Below are 19,701 nucleotides of genomic sequence, written 5' to 3' on the forward strand. Positions count from 1 at the left end.
CTGAGACAACCAACGTTTAGGCTTTCTAGTATCAATGGATCCAGTGAAACATGCACTTTTACACACCACCAACATTCAATAAGAACCAGTAGGGAATACCTCCAAGGATACAATTATAATTCCATGCTCCCCTTTCAACTTGGTGGCCTGCTTCCATGTTATTTATAATTTGAAACTATTAAAGGCTGCCTGTGCCACATTGTGCAAGGTTATCCGGGTCAAAGACATATGATGTGATTAGAAGTTTAGGGAGCTTGTGATGTTGCTCCTGATACCCTTCACATTTTTATGAAATTACACTAGCGCAGATAGTTGAGACTGCACAGGACACTCAGAATGAACGGTGTTAAAAATGCAGTCATCCAATGGGTAACTGAATAAAAGGCATACCAAGTTAAGGGTGCTTTATCATGGGGTACGCCTTTCAAAAAGGAAATTCAAGTTCAATATAAAGCTGCTATACTAAAAGGAACCTGAAAATTGTCTCACTTCGTTACTTCAGGAACCAGTTCCACAATCACTTGAGTAATCCATTATATTGCCCTACAGAGTGTGAGCCAAAGCAGTTCCTACTTTCTGGGAATAGCCAAATGGTGTGATGGAGGGCATAGTGCTAAAAAGGTTTGGGATTATAAGGAGAGCCATAGATGGCAATATAGGCAATGAAAGCAAAGTAATGTTTTTGGTCACTGGCAGTAACAATGCCTCAGCTTCAGATGGTTATCCTATATTTGATGATACAGGTATCCTTAAATCGCTCCACATACACTATTCAGGTCACATGTGGCCACATGTGTGACAAGGAACCAAACTGTTTAGCCAGGGCATCAGAGTGCTTGTCCCCTGTCCTACCGATTAAATTCTGTGATCCTAGACAAATAACTTCATCTCCCTGCGCCTCACTTGGAAAAATGAGGAGCGCCAGATTTATAAGCATATACAAATTGACTGTTGCTTCCAATCTCCATCTCTCTGGGGCAGAGAGTATCAAATGTGAGGACTGAAGAACGCTAAAGGGTGCACAGCAGATAAAGGCTGGACAGCAACTCTAGAAAGGCAGGCTTGCAGTGCCTAGAAGAGGACAAGTGAAGTAGTTTGGCAAATATATTTCTGAATCAAAAAAGAGGGGTCCAGATGATGGAAGTTACTTCTGAAGAGGCAAATGGCTTTGAATGCATTTTATTTTCTTTACTGGAGGCAGGAGCAGGACAGATCCTTTGGAGCCTTCGGCGAGAAAGGACGGGAGGTCAAGGTAAATACAGTTGCATTAGTCCAATCTTGGCAGACGTCCATGCCAATTACTAAGCTGAAGTAGAGGTTTATGAGTAGAGAAACAGGGTGCTGGCAGGACCACGTATATATCGGTCTTCCAAAGCACCAAGGACTGTTATGGTGTCCACCTTGGAGCCATGCAGCACTAACTGATGGATGATTAAAAACATCTAGAGCGGACTAGATCAGGGATGGATTTCAAAAGATGGGAAATTAGGGGGACAAAAGTTCCAGGAGAGCACTTGCCAACACCACCAGCACAAGCATAGTGCTGAATGTCAGGGAGGGGTCCACCAGGATCAATGAGCCAATACCATTGTCAGAGCCTTCTGGGGACAGAGGAAAACATGGACATGGATTGACCTGGAAGGTTGAAATGAGGGCTGGTGGTCAAGAACATGCAAAGATTGGAGATAGGATGTAGGCTTTTGTGATCTTCAAGATGGAGGCGTCCGTTTCATTGGCGCAAGCTAAAAATAAAGCAAATTAAAAGGGCATGGTACTGTGCCACATTGAAGGAAGCCATTATTGGCTTGAATAATGGGGACAGAGTTAAGGCATTTCATTGAGTTGACATGATGGAAAAGAAGACAACAAGCAGGTGAGAGAGAATCCAGGAGAGTGAGTGAGCTAGGCAGAGTAAGGGCAAGGCCTCTCAATCACAAAAAGACATTATCAGAAAATAAATTGGCACGGTCAGAAGAGAGAGGTGGATATAAGAGGACTAGGCGGAGAGGATGTCAAAAACATTGAACAATTATTAGAAGGTAGTTCAGTCAAGGAGCATGAGCAAGGAGCATGAGCTGTGGAGTGTTTTACGTGCATGGAGGTGAATGGGAAAAGGGGTGTGGGGAAGGAGTGAGTAGAGAGATGAGATCACTACAGAGGCCAGAGTTTACATTTGGATTAAATACACTTTGGGGGCAAATAGGTCAAAAGGGACTTTGTTTTGGTAATCATGGTGCTTTTCCAGGGAGCAATAGCAGTGGGACAAGCAGAGAGTTGAGAAGTTGAGAGCGAAGTAGACATCAGAATCTGTTGTTCCAGAGCCAAAGGCCCATGGAAGGTGGGCTCAATGGTGTCAGGGGGAGGCACGACACCTGGCAAGTGAGGCAAGATTAGAGAACGCAGCTGGGGAGAGAGTATAAGTGACCATGCAGTAGGGGCTAATCCATCTATTTGTCAGGTCGACAGGAACAGGGTTGAATTTGAGACTTGACTGTCTCAAAAATGTGGTTTGGTCGGACAGAAATTAGCTGACGCCGAGTGGTATGAGAGAAAGGAGGGAGAGTGAAGGGAAGTTGAGTCTACTCAAATCAGATGCTGATATACCACCAAGATACAGCAAGCATTGCTATGAGGCAAGGGATCCAAGCATCCCAACAGGCATTTACCTGCTAGTATTATGCAAAATAAGGAGTAGTATAGACTTTTATTAAAGTTCTAAATAAACATGTCCCGACGAAAAATGCATACATGAAGTTACATGAAGGGGTGATGAGCTAGGCACTACAGATTAGAAAGTGTGTGTTTATACCCTTTACACATGTACAACCACGTTCTGGCATTGTCTGAACACACTACAACACATTCCCAATGAGAATTGAGTAACAAGATGTGGGAGCTAAAAAAGATGACTCCTGAGTTGCGGAGTAAATAATTCTCTTTTGTACTGGCGTAACATGTCTGCAGAAATTCTAGATGAGCTCTCCATTCATCAGCCAAAGAGTCTTTTTTGTTCTGACCAAACGAAAACGTGACTGAAAGAGAATTCTTCTTACTAAGAATAATCTAACAGAACTAAGGTTCAAGGTGGAAGCTTTCGAAGTGACATTTACTCCTCATGTTCTCAGCGAGATAAGAGTTGCATTTACCCCAATTCTTTCTTTTTTTTGGCAGGCAGAACTACATAACCAGAGACTCTTGTCGCACAATAAAGTGGTAGGACACTGCACAGAAAGCACGATAAAAGCAAACTTTCAAATACAGGATTGGGGCATTCTGGTTACAACATAGGCGCGCACTTCTGAACAGTTATGATCAAAATAAATAAAACCACACTTAAGACCATGCTCATGGAAAGACTGATAGGAACGGAGTTACTCAAGGAATACCTTACTTCTAAAGGTGAGGGGGCAAGCGCACCCCCCTGTGCACTATATTTGATGAGGCTCAATCGTGAACATTTTGAGAAAAAACACATGAAAACATGAGCTGGCACTGGCACAAAGATCATAGTATGTGGCAAACGTTTGCACATCGGAACACAAGATATTCTGACGATACCAATTTGTAGCAGCTGGAAGAGCCTTTTTGCTACTGCGACAAACGTAGACATATGCAACAGAGTCAAAAGGAGCCAAAGCCGGTCCCAGTAATCAATCAGCTATTTATATAGCGCTCTTTCACCCAAGACATCATGGTGCTTAAAACAACTGGTAACAAGACAGATATAAGAAATCAGGGGCAACCGTGTGGGGCAGAATTTATCTGAAAAGGAAAGTTTTCAAATTTTGTTTGAAAGAGAAGAAATCCTCAATTTTCCTCAATCTTTCCGGCAATGAATTCCAAAGCCTAGGCCCTGCAACTGAGAAAGCACGGCCTCCCAATCTATGTTTCTTATATTTAGGTATCCATAACAAAGCTGCATTTGAGGATCTCAGAGAGCGACCCAGGCGATACATGTTCAGTTTCTCTTGGATGGCTAAGCATTCCTTTCCATCTAAGGCACAGTGCATAATACACAGTGCTTTACATTTTATCCGAGCTTCAATCGGAATCCAGTGGAGAGATTGTCTGGCCTTAGTTACTCCTGTTACAACAGGTATGTGTGCAACCAGATGCACTGCAGCGTTTTGTAGCACTTGCAGGAGCTGGATGAGGAAAGAAGGTTGCGCCAAGTAGATGGTGTTACAGTAGTCCTGCCTCCCATTTACACAAGCTGCCACATTTGAGCATGAAATTTGTCTGGAATAAAGGGGGAGAACTTTCTTTAGTTGTTTGAGATTAACAAAGCCTGCACCATATACAGCGTTAACCTGCGCCTCCATGGACAGGGATTCGGATAGCTTAATCCCTAAATTACGCATCACTTTAGCCGATCTAGGTAGTGGGCCGAGTGATTCTGGCCAAAGAGCATCGGCCCAACTGTCAGCTGCACCTGGCGGGACTGAAATCAGGATCTCTGTCTTCCCACCATTACGTTTGAGCCAATTTGACTCCATCCAGACATGGATGACTTCCAAACAGTTTTTTAGCCTGTCCTTTACCTCACCCTGCTTTGCATCAAGTCTAAACAGGATCTGTGTATCGTCTGCATAAGAAAAGACCCTGAAGCCAAACAAGTGAATGAGGATCAACAAAGGGAGAATATTAAAAAGTAAGGAGGAGAGAGCCATTCCCTGCGGAACTCCGCATGAGATCGATACCGAAGAGGAACGATAAGGGTGAAGGGACACTATTTGAGGTCAGAAAGGCGTGAAACCAATCCAGTGCTGTCCCCGAAAACCCTGCCTCCTTTAGCCTTGCCAGCAATATACCATGATCAGTACACAACAATAATGTACTTGAACCTAAATACGTGGCCTACAGTGTACTATACAGACAGGAGCATTCACTCAAGTTCAAGTGAAGATTTGCCTATAGAGAATTCATCCAAACTAGTTGAGCAAGTCAAGACAAAGACATTTGAACAATGCCTTGCAACAGTATGAAAGAGAAAGTGTTGCAGCCTCCGAGTGCCTGGAGGTAGTCGCAACCAGGCTATCGGTACAGCAACCTGTGGGTGGATGGCTAGGTTCTAATGCAAAATGACTTGCTTGCGTGGACAGACGGGTTAGAGCTAATTTTTCAAGGCATGTTTAAGGCTCCTACTGGGAAAAGCCTCTAGCAGCTTCCGGGTCCACAAATAAACAAATTCTCGGGGTTTAGCTTCCCCTAATTGTGCTAGGTACATAAAAAAATCAGGAAATATTTGAGCTGATTTATTGAGATGTCGTGGCTGTGGAGGGTATCCATGAACAAGTACAGACTTAAAGTGGCAAACAAAGATGGCAACCAGATCAACCAGATCAACCAAACAAGCAAACAAGAGGCAGATCTGAATTTCCTGGCGCAGGGCATGCAACGCCATCGCAGCCAGATATTTTCATAGTTGTCCAGAGCCATGTTGAGCACAAACGTGAAGGTAAAGTTTGCTACTTACTGGAAAGCTAACCGACTTCCTATAGTAGCGCGTGCCCTCAAGATTTCCCCTTCAGGAGCCATGCAACAACTTGAACTAAGGACATCACCTTCATTCTAGATTGCTTTGGGGGGATGACATTCAGAATAAGATGCAGTTTGCATGTGCTTTTTATGGAGGTAAATAGTAAACAATCTGGATGGGTAGCTCGCAGGTTAAGCCCTCACCTTACAAAAGGGGCAAGCCTGCACTTTACCAATCTTAGCAAGACCGAATCATGCATCCATCTTTCTACAGTCAATACATTTAGTACCATTACACTGGCAGATACACTCAAAACCCTGTCATCCGCCATTCCATGATCTGAAAGGCTCTATAACTAGCAGCTGCCATAGCTGGTAACAGTACCATTCCGCAAAACAAAATGGCAGAGAAAGGTTTAGAGGCCAGATAACAGATTCTGAATAGCAAAGTGTTAACAAACAGAGCAGAACTTCAGCAAACAGTTATTCAATGTTTTTGCTCTATGCTCCAGCTTTTTGACATCCAGGATACTTGCATTTGGCTATCCAGAACATATGAAATCGAGCACCTCTGGGTAGCCCACTGGCGCCAGATAATAGAGCATTCGTTGTACTACTATCCTTACAGCACTTAGGAGCAGGAGGATCCTGCATGAAGTGCTACAGAACAATGTGACATTCTAAAGTAGGAATACTTCTCTTGATGCTTCAACTGTATGCAATGTTTTTAAATAAAAGCTGGGAGCTTTTAAACACCCTGCAGTAGTTTGCGAGTGGGTTATAGTATCACAACAGAAAATGGTTGTACGTTAAAAGTGTATGTGAAAGGAGCTAGAAAGGGCAGTAAAAGCAAATGTCTGCAGCAGCAGTGCTTATTGGCTCTGAATGCTGGCGCATCAATACTTGCACAAATGGCAGATGGAGTAGCTCAGGGGCAATTGTTTTAGTCATTGCCCACACTGGAGCATTGCCATCAAGGATGCGGATTCATGCAATTGCCATGGGTAGCAAAATTAAAGCATCCTACTTAAAATAAAAGGGGCGGAGCTGTGAGGCATGCTGCACTTCATCACTAGCATAATGCCAAAGGTCTTTCAAAGATAGCAAGCAGACTTCCCACTCATCACATACAGTACACGAACCCTCGCCAGATGGCCATGGGATCATTGAGCGAAGGGTACAGAGTTATGAGACACAACAGGGGTTGTAAGCGGCTTGGCCTGTGGGAATGTTTTTCTGGGAAGTAAAATGGTTGTCCAACCCCCAGGCCTTGAGGGCCGGGTGCATGTCAAGTTTTCAGGATATCCCCTCATTAATATTCATGGGCTACATTTGCATACAAGGATTTCTTATGAATATTGATGGATATCCTTACAACCTGTCAGGATCCCTGCCTTTGAGGCCTGGAGTTGGACATAAGCAGAAAGGGGATTCAGAGGAAAAGGAAGATGCGCTGGCTAGTTACTAACTTCTTGTTTTGACAAATGCTTTGGCTAATAATCAGCGTAAGAAGGGAACCCTCAGCTGAAGCAACGTCTCATAAACAGAATGTTTTGCAGTATTGTCTTTTGCATCGAATGGCACATGAAAGAAACACAAACATAATCATTTCTGAATGGGACACTAACATTCGTGCTCTCTGTTTTAGTGGTCAATCAGGTGTAGGCCTCCTCTTGGTTATTTACTGCCAGTGTTAACTGAGGCACAGGATAGCCAGAATGTCCCTCTTGTTAAAACAGTAGGCCTCAGAGACCAGGGGGATTCAAGTTGCCTCAAAACTGACCTGTTTTTTTTTAAACAAGAATGTGTGTGAAATGTTTAAAAGCAAGAGGGGAAAAATAAAAGCGCAAGTGGAGAGAAAGGTCCCTTTTAATAAACATGACCATATAATAGAGTATGCTATCTTGGATTAAAACGCTATGTTTAAAAAGCAGGTACACATTTGCTAACAGAATCCCACCAATTTCATTGAAAACATTTCAGCTGCTATGCACAATGAACTTTTAAATAAGTCACCGAGAGCATTCTGTAAGGAGCCAATCAAAAGTAGCACTCACCAGACATCTGAATGAATCTCAAATGCATGTTGTACCAAATAATCTCAAAAACTGATGAGGTGAAGTGCAGCTCCTGACATTCTTAAAGAGACAGTGGCTTCTTCAGCATGTGTACATAGATTGTCATCGGCCTAAACCCTACCTCCTCGGTGAAAGGTGCAAGACTAAGTTTCTACAGTCAAGGTGCCTTCCAAACTGACTTTGGTCTCGCTAGTAATAAACATGTGTCGACAAGATCAACTCACGAAAGCATTACTTATAACATAACACAAAAATGATCATTCAACTGATCATACATCCAGAACAATCTAGATACTAAGTATCGAAAAATATAACCCAGGACTGCCCAGATTACTAAAGTGCTCTAAAGTGGTCATTTTGGGCGTATTTACGAGTTGCAAGGTTGGCTTGGTCAATGTACCTTAAATTGTACTTAAAAAACAAAAATAATCATCATCTATGTATTTTTGCACTGGCAAATCATGGAAGTTGATGGGCACTTTCAACGCATTCGGACAGCACACATTTGGCTTTCTTGACATGTAAACCTACCAACCTGTTCACTCCAACATTATCTGTACCTAAAATTTAAACAGGAAGAGCAATCACTCTTCTTCCCAGTTATACAAAATTGCCATCGCAAATGTAAACTCAATGCACGATATAGAACACAAAAATCCCTGATGTGTCCTACTTTAGTCATTTTTCCATAAATCAAAAAACAAAAAAAGCGATCCGTCGTTGGTATCCACCGACCAGACACTAGTATGCCCACGGTTGAGCACTGTGATGCAGAGTTCTGCACTGCTCTCTTCCTTGACGAAGTTCATAGTCTTGAGAATGAAACATTCACCAAAATGCATGGAACCGCACGGAAGATACCAGTATGGAGGCCGGACCCAAGTCCATCAAGCATACTATTACTGGATGTAGACTAACGTGATGCAATGTTAATACTTTGGACGAATGGGACGATCCCATTTCATTCGGCTGCTTCAATAAGCTAAGGAGATCGGGAATATCTTCCCAAAAATATCTTCCATTTCAAAGTCTCCTTTTAACCGCAAGCAGAGCCAGTTAAACTAGATGAAGGTTAGCTTTGAAGATGCTTTTTGCTTCCATTGTTGAACATTAAGAGACCTGGCATATAGTTCATGCTCCAGGCACGACTTATTGCACCTCTTGATGCTTCACAGAACGAATAGGTTGAGGAATGAACAGAAAGAGTCTAGACTTCCTTAATACTCATCCGCTGTTCTTGTTAAGAAACCTTGCCATCAATTGGATTGGTTCTGAAAAACAAAAACAAGTTACAAAAATCATGTTAATGGTCAGATAATCAAAAATGCACGCGTTGTGGAACAGATGCATAATGCGATAGCAGTTGTTTCACACAAGGCGTGACGTGAAATAAATTAGGTTAACTAAACCACAAACTCTTTACAGCAATAACCTGGTAATAAGAATGTGTGAAAGAATAAATCATGTGAATAGGATTTTCCTTAAGAAGAATAGCTTTTTTAGCATTTTGAACAAAAATAACATGCTGATCACTGGGGAAAATGTGATCAAACTGTATAGCCTTCATTCACTCACTAACAACCCCTCGCCACCACCTTGCTCAAATCAACTTTCACATTTTTGTGGTTCATTGTACAGGTTTAGGGGCACATGTGTGCGGGGCGTTCATCACGTGAGAGTCTTTCTCCACGGTCAAAAGGACACAGACTATCGCGTCCCTCGCCCGGGCTTCTGAAGCTAAAGGCAGACTACAAAAAGGCAAATCCCTGTTTGGTCCTGTTAGGACCTGCAAAACTGCCTGAACCCTTGCTCCAAACATCCAATATAAACCAGCAGCATGCGCATCACACACCAATCATCCCTTCTCATCCTTACCGTCACCCACATACACAAACGCCCATTCTGCATCCTTTCCACACACTGCCAAACCAGAGCCCCTACCCTACAGCTTATCACTGCACACAGTACCCCTAAACCACAAACGCACACTCGTCAATGCTCATTCTGCAGTAGAACACGAAAAAGACATTGCTGACCTAATCACTACTAACCCAGAGAGAATCTTTGTCACAGAGATGTGGCTCTAACCTCCCACCTCCCCCCCACACCTCCACATATCCCGATGTCCTTATCCCCACAGGTTACAGCATCCAACACAAGGACTGCAAAGAGAAAACTGTTGGAGGGCTTGCTAATATCCACAATACCTCATGAACATGCACCCTCAAAGAGAATACCACACTTGCTTCCACGGTACTCCTCACTTGCGATTCACCGCTCAACCACGAAAAATGGGACCCCCGCTTGTCATCCTCAAATTATCTGCTACCTTTCGTACTGTTGCACATGGAGGCCTCCTCGACATCCGCACCACGTGTATGGGCTTTGATAGATCCGCTCTGCAGTTGTTTGCCTAATAGCTCTTCAACATTAACCAACACGTTCAGTTGGACCAGAGCGCTACCAAGCACTACCCAGTAACCTGCGAGTTCCACAAGACTCCACCCTGTCCCGTCATCTTCAACCTCTACATGGAAACTCTGGGGGGACTGGTCCGTCCCTTCCCAGCACCAACATCCTCAAACACCAAAACGCAGAGGACACACAACTTTACCTAGTATCAAAAACATCCATCGACTCAAGCCCTGTTGTACAAGTTTTGGGGAGCTGACCCTGTCAAGAGCCGATGCGGCTGCCTCACAACCAGAGGCAGGAGATCTACCACAGGGTTACCCAGAGCCAGTCCTGCCCAAGAGGAAGGGGGGGGGTTACTGTTGGGAGGGCAACAGTCTCCGATCTTTCGAATTATGCCTGGATAGAAATATTAAATACAACCAACTCTTGTTCCATACCTGATGCCCACAATGCTTGCCAGTGAATGTTCTTTCTTTCCAAAGGACTACAAAGACCAGCATGCCAAGCAACGGAGACCCATGCTGGCAGAGCACTGGAGAGAGAGGATTAGGAGAATGAAGCAGTTGAACACTGCATGCATCCCACCAGCATTAGAGATGCTCAGCCTGAACGAGAAGCCCACTTCATTAGCAATTGCAGCAGGCCACCATTTCTATATGCCGGTAGACCCGCAGATTAGAAGGGGCAGGGTTTATGCCCCATTATATGTATTTTGCCAATTAAACCCTGTTCCCTGTGGAAAAGGAAGCCAGTGGTTGGCAGGGGGATCCAGTTTATGGGGGAAGCCAATAGTAGGGAAGGAGGGGGGTAAAAGGGGGCAGTGGGACCAGAGCAGTATGGGGTTTTGGGATCAGGTCAATGGAGGAGGCGGACCAAATTGACGCATGCGCAGCCTGGTGTGAGGTACTAGATAGATGCAGGAAGCCATAATTCCCAGCAGGTGCATTGCCTTTCGTACCGTCACCTGACCCTGACAACCGGCTACATACCTAGGTGTTTGAAACAACGCGTTTTCGACCCTCTCTTCGCAGGGGAAGACTGGTCCATCTATTTTGATTAGTCCCCCCAGAAATTGCTTTACTTGGCTGGGCCCTAGACCGGACACTTCTTTTTGTTTATAAAGAAGCCCCATTGGAACAGCAGATTGATTGTCTGTTGCATGTGTTAAAAGGCACCTCTGGGGAGAATCCCCAGAAATTATTAGCCAGTCTAAGGGTACACTGGAATGGCATCCAGTGTTTTTACCCTCCCAAAAAATGTCAATTGATTTTTTTACTGAAGAAAATCATTTTTTTTAAAAAAAAACAGATTTTTCAAATATATATAAATGGGGTTTGGGTGGCGTTAAAGATAGGGTTATAACATAGGGAAATGGGGATATTGGGATGGGACCCTGGGGAGCTTGGGGGTGGGACCCCACGCAAATAAAAAAAAATACTAAATCAATTTCGTTAATGGATTTTTTTTGGTAAAAAAATCATTGAAAAAAAGTTTTCAGTAAAATCACAGGTAACCCACTGGAATGGACTTCCTTCGCAAGTGAGCGGCTACCACTGCTAGGACCCTTGTGAATACCCTGGGGACTGATGCAATGCCGAATGGTAGGACTTTCAATAGGTAGCGCTTGTCTGCCAATTTGAATCGGAGGTATTTTTTGTGCGCTGGCTACATTGAAATATGAACGTATGCATCTTTCATGTCCAATGTAGCCATGTCATCCCCTAGTTTCTGTAGTGGAATGCCCTCCTGCAACGTTGCAATCCTGAATCTTTGGGGTTTGACATGTGTTTGCAGGGCGCAGGTATAGCACTGTGCACATTGTTAGATCTTTCTCTGGAACAAGGCGGTACATTGAATAAATACCTTGATTTTGTTCCAGGTATGGTACCAGTTCGATTGCTCCTTTTTGGAGTAGAATTACGATTTCCTCCTGCAGGACTTTGAGGCATTTGGAGGACATTTTTCCTATTCGAGTTGGATGGTGGCAAGGTGTCTCTAGGAGCTCCACTGAGTATTCTTTGGCCACTTTCTAGAACCCAGCAGTCTGACGTTTTTCCCTCCCATTGCTGGACGAAGAGTGTTATGCGACCCTCGAAAGCGGATGCATGGCAGGGAACGTGGAGCAGCCTGTCATTTGGAGGCAGGGGCCTTAGAGGCCGCAGCTCTGCCTCGTCCTTTCCCACGGCAAAACCCATGCTGCTGGTATTGGTAGGACAATTGACCCTGGGGACTGAGAAGTGGGTACTAAACATGCTTGCACCGGCTTTGCCTGGTCTTCTGAATACTTACACCCGGAGGTTTCAGCATGTGTTGAATACCCCCTTCTGTAGGAAGGGTCCGTTAGATATTTGACCAAGGGTTTCGATGGTCTCATGCTACTTTTTTGTGGTTTGTAGCTGGTTGTCAACTGCTTTACCAAAGAGGAGACACTCCTCGATGGTCATGTTGATAAGGGCCACCTGTGTTTCTGGCTTAAAACCAGAGTTCCTAAGCCAAGAGTGTCTTTTGTAGAAGGGTTGCCTCCGCAATGACACTTCCGGAGGTGTCCGTAGAATCTATAACATTTTTCAGGATGTTTTGAGGCACTTGTTTACCCTCAGTGACAACCTTGAGAAGGTGTGAACGAGCAGGTTCTGGTATTGAATCAAGATGTTTTACAATGTCATCTTACTGGGTGCTGCTGTAACTGGCAAGCAAAGTAGCATTGTTTGCTATTCTGATTAGGTATGCAGCAAAAGTAGTGATCCGCTTACCTAGCGTGTATATTCTTTTGCACTCCTTATAGGGAGGTGCTTCGGGGTGGTGGAGAGTGGAACACCAGCTCACTTTCTGGTAGTATACCAAAGAATCCAGCTTGACGTGTCCTCTGATGTAAAGAGGATGAGATGGTGAAGGCTTGAATGTTTCTCCACCTCTGGTTGGACCGCTCTTGTAAGGGAGGGGGTAGACGGGGATGGAGAGACCATTTGTTTGATAGATTCCAGGAGAGGGATAGCCTGGCCAATATGCTTTCTCTCATTTAAGAAGTCCTCAACGAAGTAGGCCCCTCCGGGACTAGATTCTTCTGTTATAAAGTAATTGGTCTGCAATAGGAGAGGTAGGACCGTTCAAAGGCTGAGGGGTTGATAGGGTCTATAAGATGAAATCCAGGTCATCTTGGTTTTGTAAATAGGGGTCGTCACCATCTTGGTGATGGGATCATCCTGGTCAACCACCAACATGCCCTGGTCTGCTTGATTGGACTGGAGATCCCCTTGCTGAGATCGCTGCAAGGGCTCCCTGGGCATGAAGGCTTGATGTGGTGTGTGGCGAGGGTGAGTTGGTTGGGTGGGTACCACTGGCAATGGAGACTGCTCCACAGGTTTTAGTGGAGGGGGCAACCTGCTCAAAGACTATAAAAAAAGATTTTCCCCCATGGTTTCTTCAAACTGTGTTTGGGTCCAAGGAGTTTCTGACCTGATTGTCCTTTCTGCCTCAGGGGTAACCTTGGGGGTTACTGGAGGTGCCTCAGTAGGACAGACGGCTCTGGGAGTGTTCTTGGGGCTTTCCCTGGGGTGTTTTCAGTTGAGGGCAGAAGCTAAAGGTGAAGAGTCTTCCCGATAGCCCTCAGAGGCCGGTTTGTCATGAGCAGAGGGCTCTTTATGGTGTTTACTGTATGGGAAGGAATTTTGTTTTTTTCCGACAGCTGTTTCAGTGTTTGTGCCTTATCCGTCGAATTGGTGTTTATGCACGTCTTTCACCACAGTGTCTACACGGTCGCCTTGTGGTAAGGGCATAGGCGGAACCACAGCAGGATTGGTCGGTGTCGCATCGCTGGGCCGAGGGGCACCTACAGTCGGTGTGTGGCCCTCCGTCGCTGCATTCATCGATGAGTGGCTCTGGGGTGTGTGCTTATGTGTAGTAGGGTGTGTGTACGCTGTCATCGCCAGAGGACTTCCTCATATCAATGCGCTGCGACTGCCTTTCGAGGCTGGGGACAGGTGTGCAGGAACTAGACTGTTCCTCTGTAATATAGTGGAGCTCTGATTCGGAGTCTCGGCTGCCATGGCCTTCGTGATCCGATTCGAAGATCCCTGAGGGAGTCTACAACTCCGCCTACATGGTGTATGCCGCCCTCCTCTTAGTCCACCACTCCTTTAGTGTCTTAGGCCTAAAGAGTTTGCACGATGTGCAGCAGGACAGGACGTGTATGTGTCTTTCCACAGAAATGTTCTATTGAACTTGGGGCAAAACTTTAAAACGGAGTGCGTTTCATAAGGGAAGGTGGACACAGAGGCAACAAGAAAAAGGCAGTAGGGGCAGGCAGGAAATGGGGGGGGGAGGCATTCTTTAAACAAAGAAAGGATCAGTCCGCCTGCTCTCCCTACTGTTTAGGCTGAAGCCAGGTGTAGGCCGAAGCCCGTCTGAACAGACTTCTGTTTTGGTGTTCGGAATCAGGTGTCAAGATGCTCTGGAGATCAGCTGCCGAAGTAGTGCATCAATCGGTAACTGACAAGAGAGGTTTGGATGGAGCTAACTGCCAAAGCAGCTTTCTGCTACGGACTCCACGAAAATACAACTAACCATGTTGGCAGAAGGAAATAATCTGAGAGACCTCAATGCGTGAGGAATCATGGGTAAAGGGTACATCACACTAGGGATAGTATTACAGTCACGCCCTGTAGACGTCTATTTTTGAACTTCGAAAAACATCATGTGCAATATTCTGCAACTTCCACTAGATGTCGGCCTATGCAAAGCATGTGATTCTAAGTAGATCCACAAGCCTCAGAAATATATATATACTATAGGTTTGTCACTCCTATAGTTAAGGTGAGTTGCATGACTGATTTGGCTGATATTTTCAAAACAAAATGTTTGTCACAGGCCCAAACAACCCCACCCCTGTCCCCTACCAAGACTGGAGATTTTGGGAAAGATTAAAGTTATTTAGAAAGCAATAAAACACTGTTTTTTGGCCTACACCAATTCCTTTTCCCATAGAGAAAAAGTCCACATTTTTTCAAGCCATAGCATAAAAACTGCTGGATGGGAATAAACCAAATGAGAAACAAGTTGGTTACAAGTGTCGATTTCTGGGGCTGGTTTGGGGTTAATCCAGGAGTTTCAAAACTATTCGACATGGGAAGGTGGTGCCCCCTGCTCCCAAAAAATAGCTATATCTCCCCATGGTGCTTTTCAGGAGAGAGGCTGAGGGGCTTTTCAGAAACAAAAAAGCTGCAATTTTTCCCAAATTTCTATTGCTAATAATTTTAGATTTGCTGAATAACATTTTCAAAACAATACGTTTGTCAAGTGACCCCAAAGCTGCAAACTTTAGGAACAATACATTATAAAATAAAAAGTTAAAAATAAAAAAACCTCAGTTTTCAGCCCATTCTTTTTCTCATAAAGAAAAGGTGCAGTTTTTTTTAACAGCCATAGTGTGAAAAACGCTGGGCAGATTTGGACTAAATAACAAATAACGTGGGAGCTTCGCATGGATGTAATTTCCTCGATTGGTTTGGGGTAAATCCATCCAGTAGTTTTTAAAATATTCGACAGAGAAAGGGGGTGCCCCCTGCTTCTGAAAACCTTTATATCAGCCTTGTTGCTTTGCAGCAGAGGGGCTGAGCGAGACTAATACCGTTTTATTTGCTGGATGGATTTGGATGGAATTTTCCAAACAGAAGGTCGGTCAAGGGCTTGTGCCCCCTGCAAACTGGACATTTTGGGAACAATTCGTTAAAAAATGAGCAGTTACTAAGATAACATAAAAATGCAGTTTCCAGCCTACTCCCACTAATTTTCCCATAGAGAAAAAGTGCAGTTTTTGAACAGCAGTAGCAAGAAAACCACTCCGAGGTTACAGTGGCAACGCCACAAGATGCACTTAGGAAAATTAGTGATGGGGATAATGGTGGAGGGTTAGGGAGGAAAAAGCAATTAAGTGGAGTGAGAGGACATGGAAAAGGGGGACACACATTGAGTGTCTATGAGGACGTGGAAGACTAATTCCGAGCAATATTTCCTGTTATTGCGGGAATCGGCAACCCGCCACTCTACCACAGGAATTTCTGTTATTGGAAATTATTGCTGTGAAATTATCCCACGAGTAAGGAGTTAGAAAAAAAAAGGATTAACATCTGAAGTGCCTACATTGACTGTGCAGGGGGCAACGGGTGTTTGGTAACACACCAATGGTGTGACATGGCCAGGTGCCATGGCTAGTGGGCCCAAAAGAAAGATATTGGTGCAACATGTACAGAGGCCACGGCCGAAGGCCATGTCTAGTGGGCACCGAAAAAACTATAGGGTAACAAAACCCTTGAAGTTTAGTGAAAAGCCATTCGTTAAGGGAGAGTTAGCGTGATCAGATTTAATGCAACAAAGCCCCCCAAATTCAGCAATCGCATTTCAATTAAGTTCCCCTTAGAGAAGAAAATGAATCACACGAACCAAACAGTGATAGGAGGTAATGGCCAGGAGAGGGCCAGGGAGCAATAAAGCAACTGAGAGAATTGGGGGTGGCGGGGACCACGAAAAGAGGAGGGGGACACTTGGTGGGTGCCTGTGAGGACAGGTAAGAGTTTGGGATTTTCAAGTGTTATTGGGGGAATACCAGCGGAACCCGGAGGGCATGCGAGCTTAATGCTGCTGTATGGGTAGTTTGTTGCCATTATCAGGGGAATTGTGGGGGAATATGGAGAGTGAAAAAAATGAAGTATTATTTACACCTGCACTGATCACATCTCCTAGGCAGGGGGTAATGGGCCTCTGGGCCAAAGGTCATGGCTAGTGGGCCCCAATGAAACCCATTGGTGCAACATGTAAAGTGGCCACGACCAAAGGCTGTTGCCCTGTCCATGGCGGAGGGCCATGGTCGAGGGCCGCAAAGAAACCTATTGGTGTGACATATACAATGTCCACGGCCACTGGGCCCAAAAGAAACATTCTGATGCAACATGTACAGTGGCCACGGCCGAAGGCCATGGCTAGTGGGCACCGAAAAAACTATAGTATAACAAAACCCTTGAAATTCAGTGCAAAAACGTAAGTTAGGAGAGAGTTAAGGTGACCAAATTTAACGCAACAAACTCCCTGAAATTCAGCAATTGTATTTCGAGCAAGTCCACCTTAAAAATGCGCCCCCTGTTGCGCAGCGTATGACCACAATGATGGCATCATAGATATCATCACTAATTAATCCATAAATGACATCACCAATTACATAATGCATGACGTCACTGGTTTGGTGAATTACATTTTGGAATAGGACAACTCTGTTTTTTTAACTTAACATTTGTACATATTTCATACTTGCACAATACAATGCCCTTGTTTCTTTAACTGTACACTCAGTATACAATTATGTAGCACAAGTAACTGATTTTTTCTGCATATTAACCAAACTTTGAATTCTTAGATTACATATTATCACAATGCACACGGGCACGTACTGTCTTTTGCATGTGATTATTTTGTTTTTTATAAAACTTGAAATTGAGAAAAGAGTGTCTTCATGTTATGTTATTACAGTAAGGAGAATTGTACATTTAAATGTGATCATTGAATATTTTCATACCTTCTACTATTAAACATGTTTCTACTTCTAGCCATTGTTTTTTTTTACTGCTACATATACTTATTATATTATGTTTTAAATAACTGAAATACATTTACCAGAATCAGGTATTTTCCCTGCAATTAAGTATTGTAATTGTTTAATAATACATGAAATTCGAACCATTTGCATAATGTTACAGGTTTTTATTTTAAAGTGTGTAAGTTAATAAGTACTGCAATGAATGCGCCACACGTAATCATATACTTCTGTATCAGTGTATTGTTCCATGTCATTTTATTAAGTGTAATAAAATAAAACATGTATCAAAAGAGGTCAACAAAAATATTCTAACTTATTTAATCAGTGATCTCACATTTGATGTAATTATTGATCTCATCGGTGATGTCATATATGATGTAATTTGTGATGTCACCACTGTGGTCATATGCTGCGCAACAGAGGGCACATATTTAAGTTGAACTTGCTCAAAAATGCAACACACACACGCATAAAATAGTCAATTTGTGCTAAGTCACAAACGCCACAGCACCACCTATTAACTATCATTGTAAGTTCGCCTTCATTTCAGAACCACAGCAGGAAGGCATTGTGGGTTTGCAAATTAGCACAAATGCAAGCCTTTTGCACCAGAGAATTAGCTTTGTCTTACAGGGCAGTGCTACTTTATGCAAATCTTATACAACCGAAGACAGACATTCCTCAAGACTGCAGATAACTACATACTTGGATTTACCCATTATAGGGATCATCAGTGTAGTATTGGCTGACAGACTTGTGGGTGCAGCACTGCTACATATTTAGCAAACACCAGCAAAGTTATGGTGGGTTTAAAAAGGCTTGAAAAGACCCTTTCGCCTGAAATGTGAAAGTAGAATCGTCAATTTGAGCCAAGTCACATGCCACAGTGCCACCTTACAACCAGTCCAGAACCACAAAGCAAGCTCTTGTGGGTATGCAAATTAGCCCTAATGTTCGGCCTTGGCTCCAGAAAATTGCCTTCGTCTTACAGGGCAGTGATACCTTAAACGCAGCTTAATGAACCCAAGACATGGCGTTTGCTGAACATGCACCAATGCTCCAACCACAGGACTGTCAGACTATACTACCACTGATGATCCCTAGTAGGGCTGAAACCAGATAGGCAGTTGTCTGCAGTTTTGGGAAATGTCAATCTTGGTTTGATTGGTCGTGGGTGGCCAGAGTACATGTTGCACTCATGATTTTAAAAGTGGGAAGGCCAGTGACCCCGGGTTACCGGCAAAGGCCCCAAGACCCCCACTACTACCCAACTAGATCCCACGAGCCACGGCCTATGCCCCACCGTCCATGTTGCTCCAATTATTAATAACACAGTGCCTTGACTGGCAGACAGGGTCGAATGGCTATGGCCCTCTGCACAGTACATGTTGCTCCAATATTTTATAAAGTCCCATATCACACTGACTAGTAGATCAAATCCTGCCCCTGGGCAGGTTAATAGGACTATGGTCAAGCCCCAGAAGTCCATAGGTTATGTTATCCCTCTCACCTCCATCCCCATAACCACGCCGTCTTTATTGCTGCAAGAATGTATCACACTTAAAATGCATGGCACTATCAAAGCCATCCTCTATTCCCGTGAAAATCACTGCAGGTGTTCCTGTGGTAATGCAGAGTATGCCAAGTCCTGCGGAAAGGCGATGGCCAATTGCCACAGTAATGATAAACGCCCAAGAATGAAGACGTCTTCCTTGTCCCTGCAGGCACTCATCATTAGTCCCCTTCCTCTTTCATTGGTCCGCCTCAAATCCCTCGCTTGTGTACTTCCTCCCCACGCTCTCCCATTACCCTCTTTCACTCTCGGGTTCGTGTGCAGCATTTTCTTTTTCAAACGCGGCATGTGAGGTTCTCGCAGGAATCTCATGGGATTCCCCCGATAAGACAAACATGGTCTGCCCCAAATGGTCTCCCCAGCCCACGCCTAACAGCCCCATTGCACAGGTAGTCCTGCCCCACCCCCCACCTTTAGCCTGACAGGCACCCAACTATTCGATGGATTTCCACCAAACTAACAAAGGGCACACCTGCAATGCTTTGTGCCCAACTTGATTTTTATTTGTTGCAAATCCCTCCAGTGGTTTTCGCGCTTCTTCAATGTCGCACTTTTTTCTCTATGGAAAATTA

The 19,701-nt window shown here is 44.2% G+C and overlaps 1 protein-coding gene across 1 annotated transcript in view; it reads right to left on the reverse strand.

Moving 5' to 3' along the window:
- Positions 1-4,240: 4,240 nt before the first annotated feature.
- Positions 4,241-19,701, reverse strand: part of RASA2 (RAS p21 protein activator 2) — a 1,321,178-nt gene continuing 1,305,717 nt past the window's right edge. Inside the window, exon 24 of the mRNA XM_069618287.1 lies at positions 4,241-8,827. Within this exon, the coding sequence (XP_069474388.1) occupies positions 8,797-8,827 (31 nt within the window). The 3' untranslated portion in view covers positions 4,241-8,796. The remainder of the gene's footprint in view (positions 8,828-19,701) is intronic.

This window comes from Ambystoma mexicanum, chromosome 10 (genome assembly GCF_040938575.1).
Source record: "Ambystoma mexicanum isolate Mex_15411 chromosome 10, UKY_AmexF1_1, whole genome shotgun sequence".
In the NCBI taxonomy this organism is placed as follows: Eukaryota; Metazoa; Chordata; class Amphibia; order Caudata; family Ambystomatidae; genus Ambystoma; species Ambystoma mexicanum.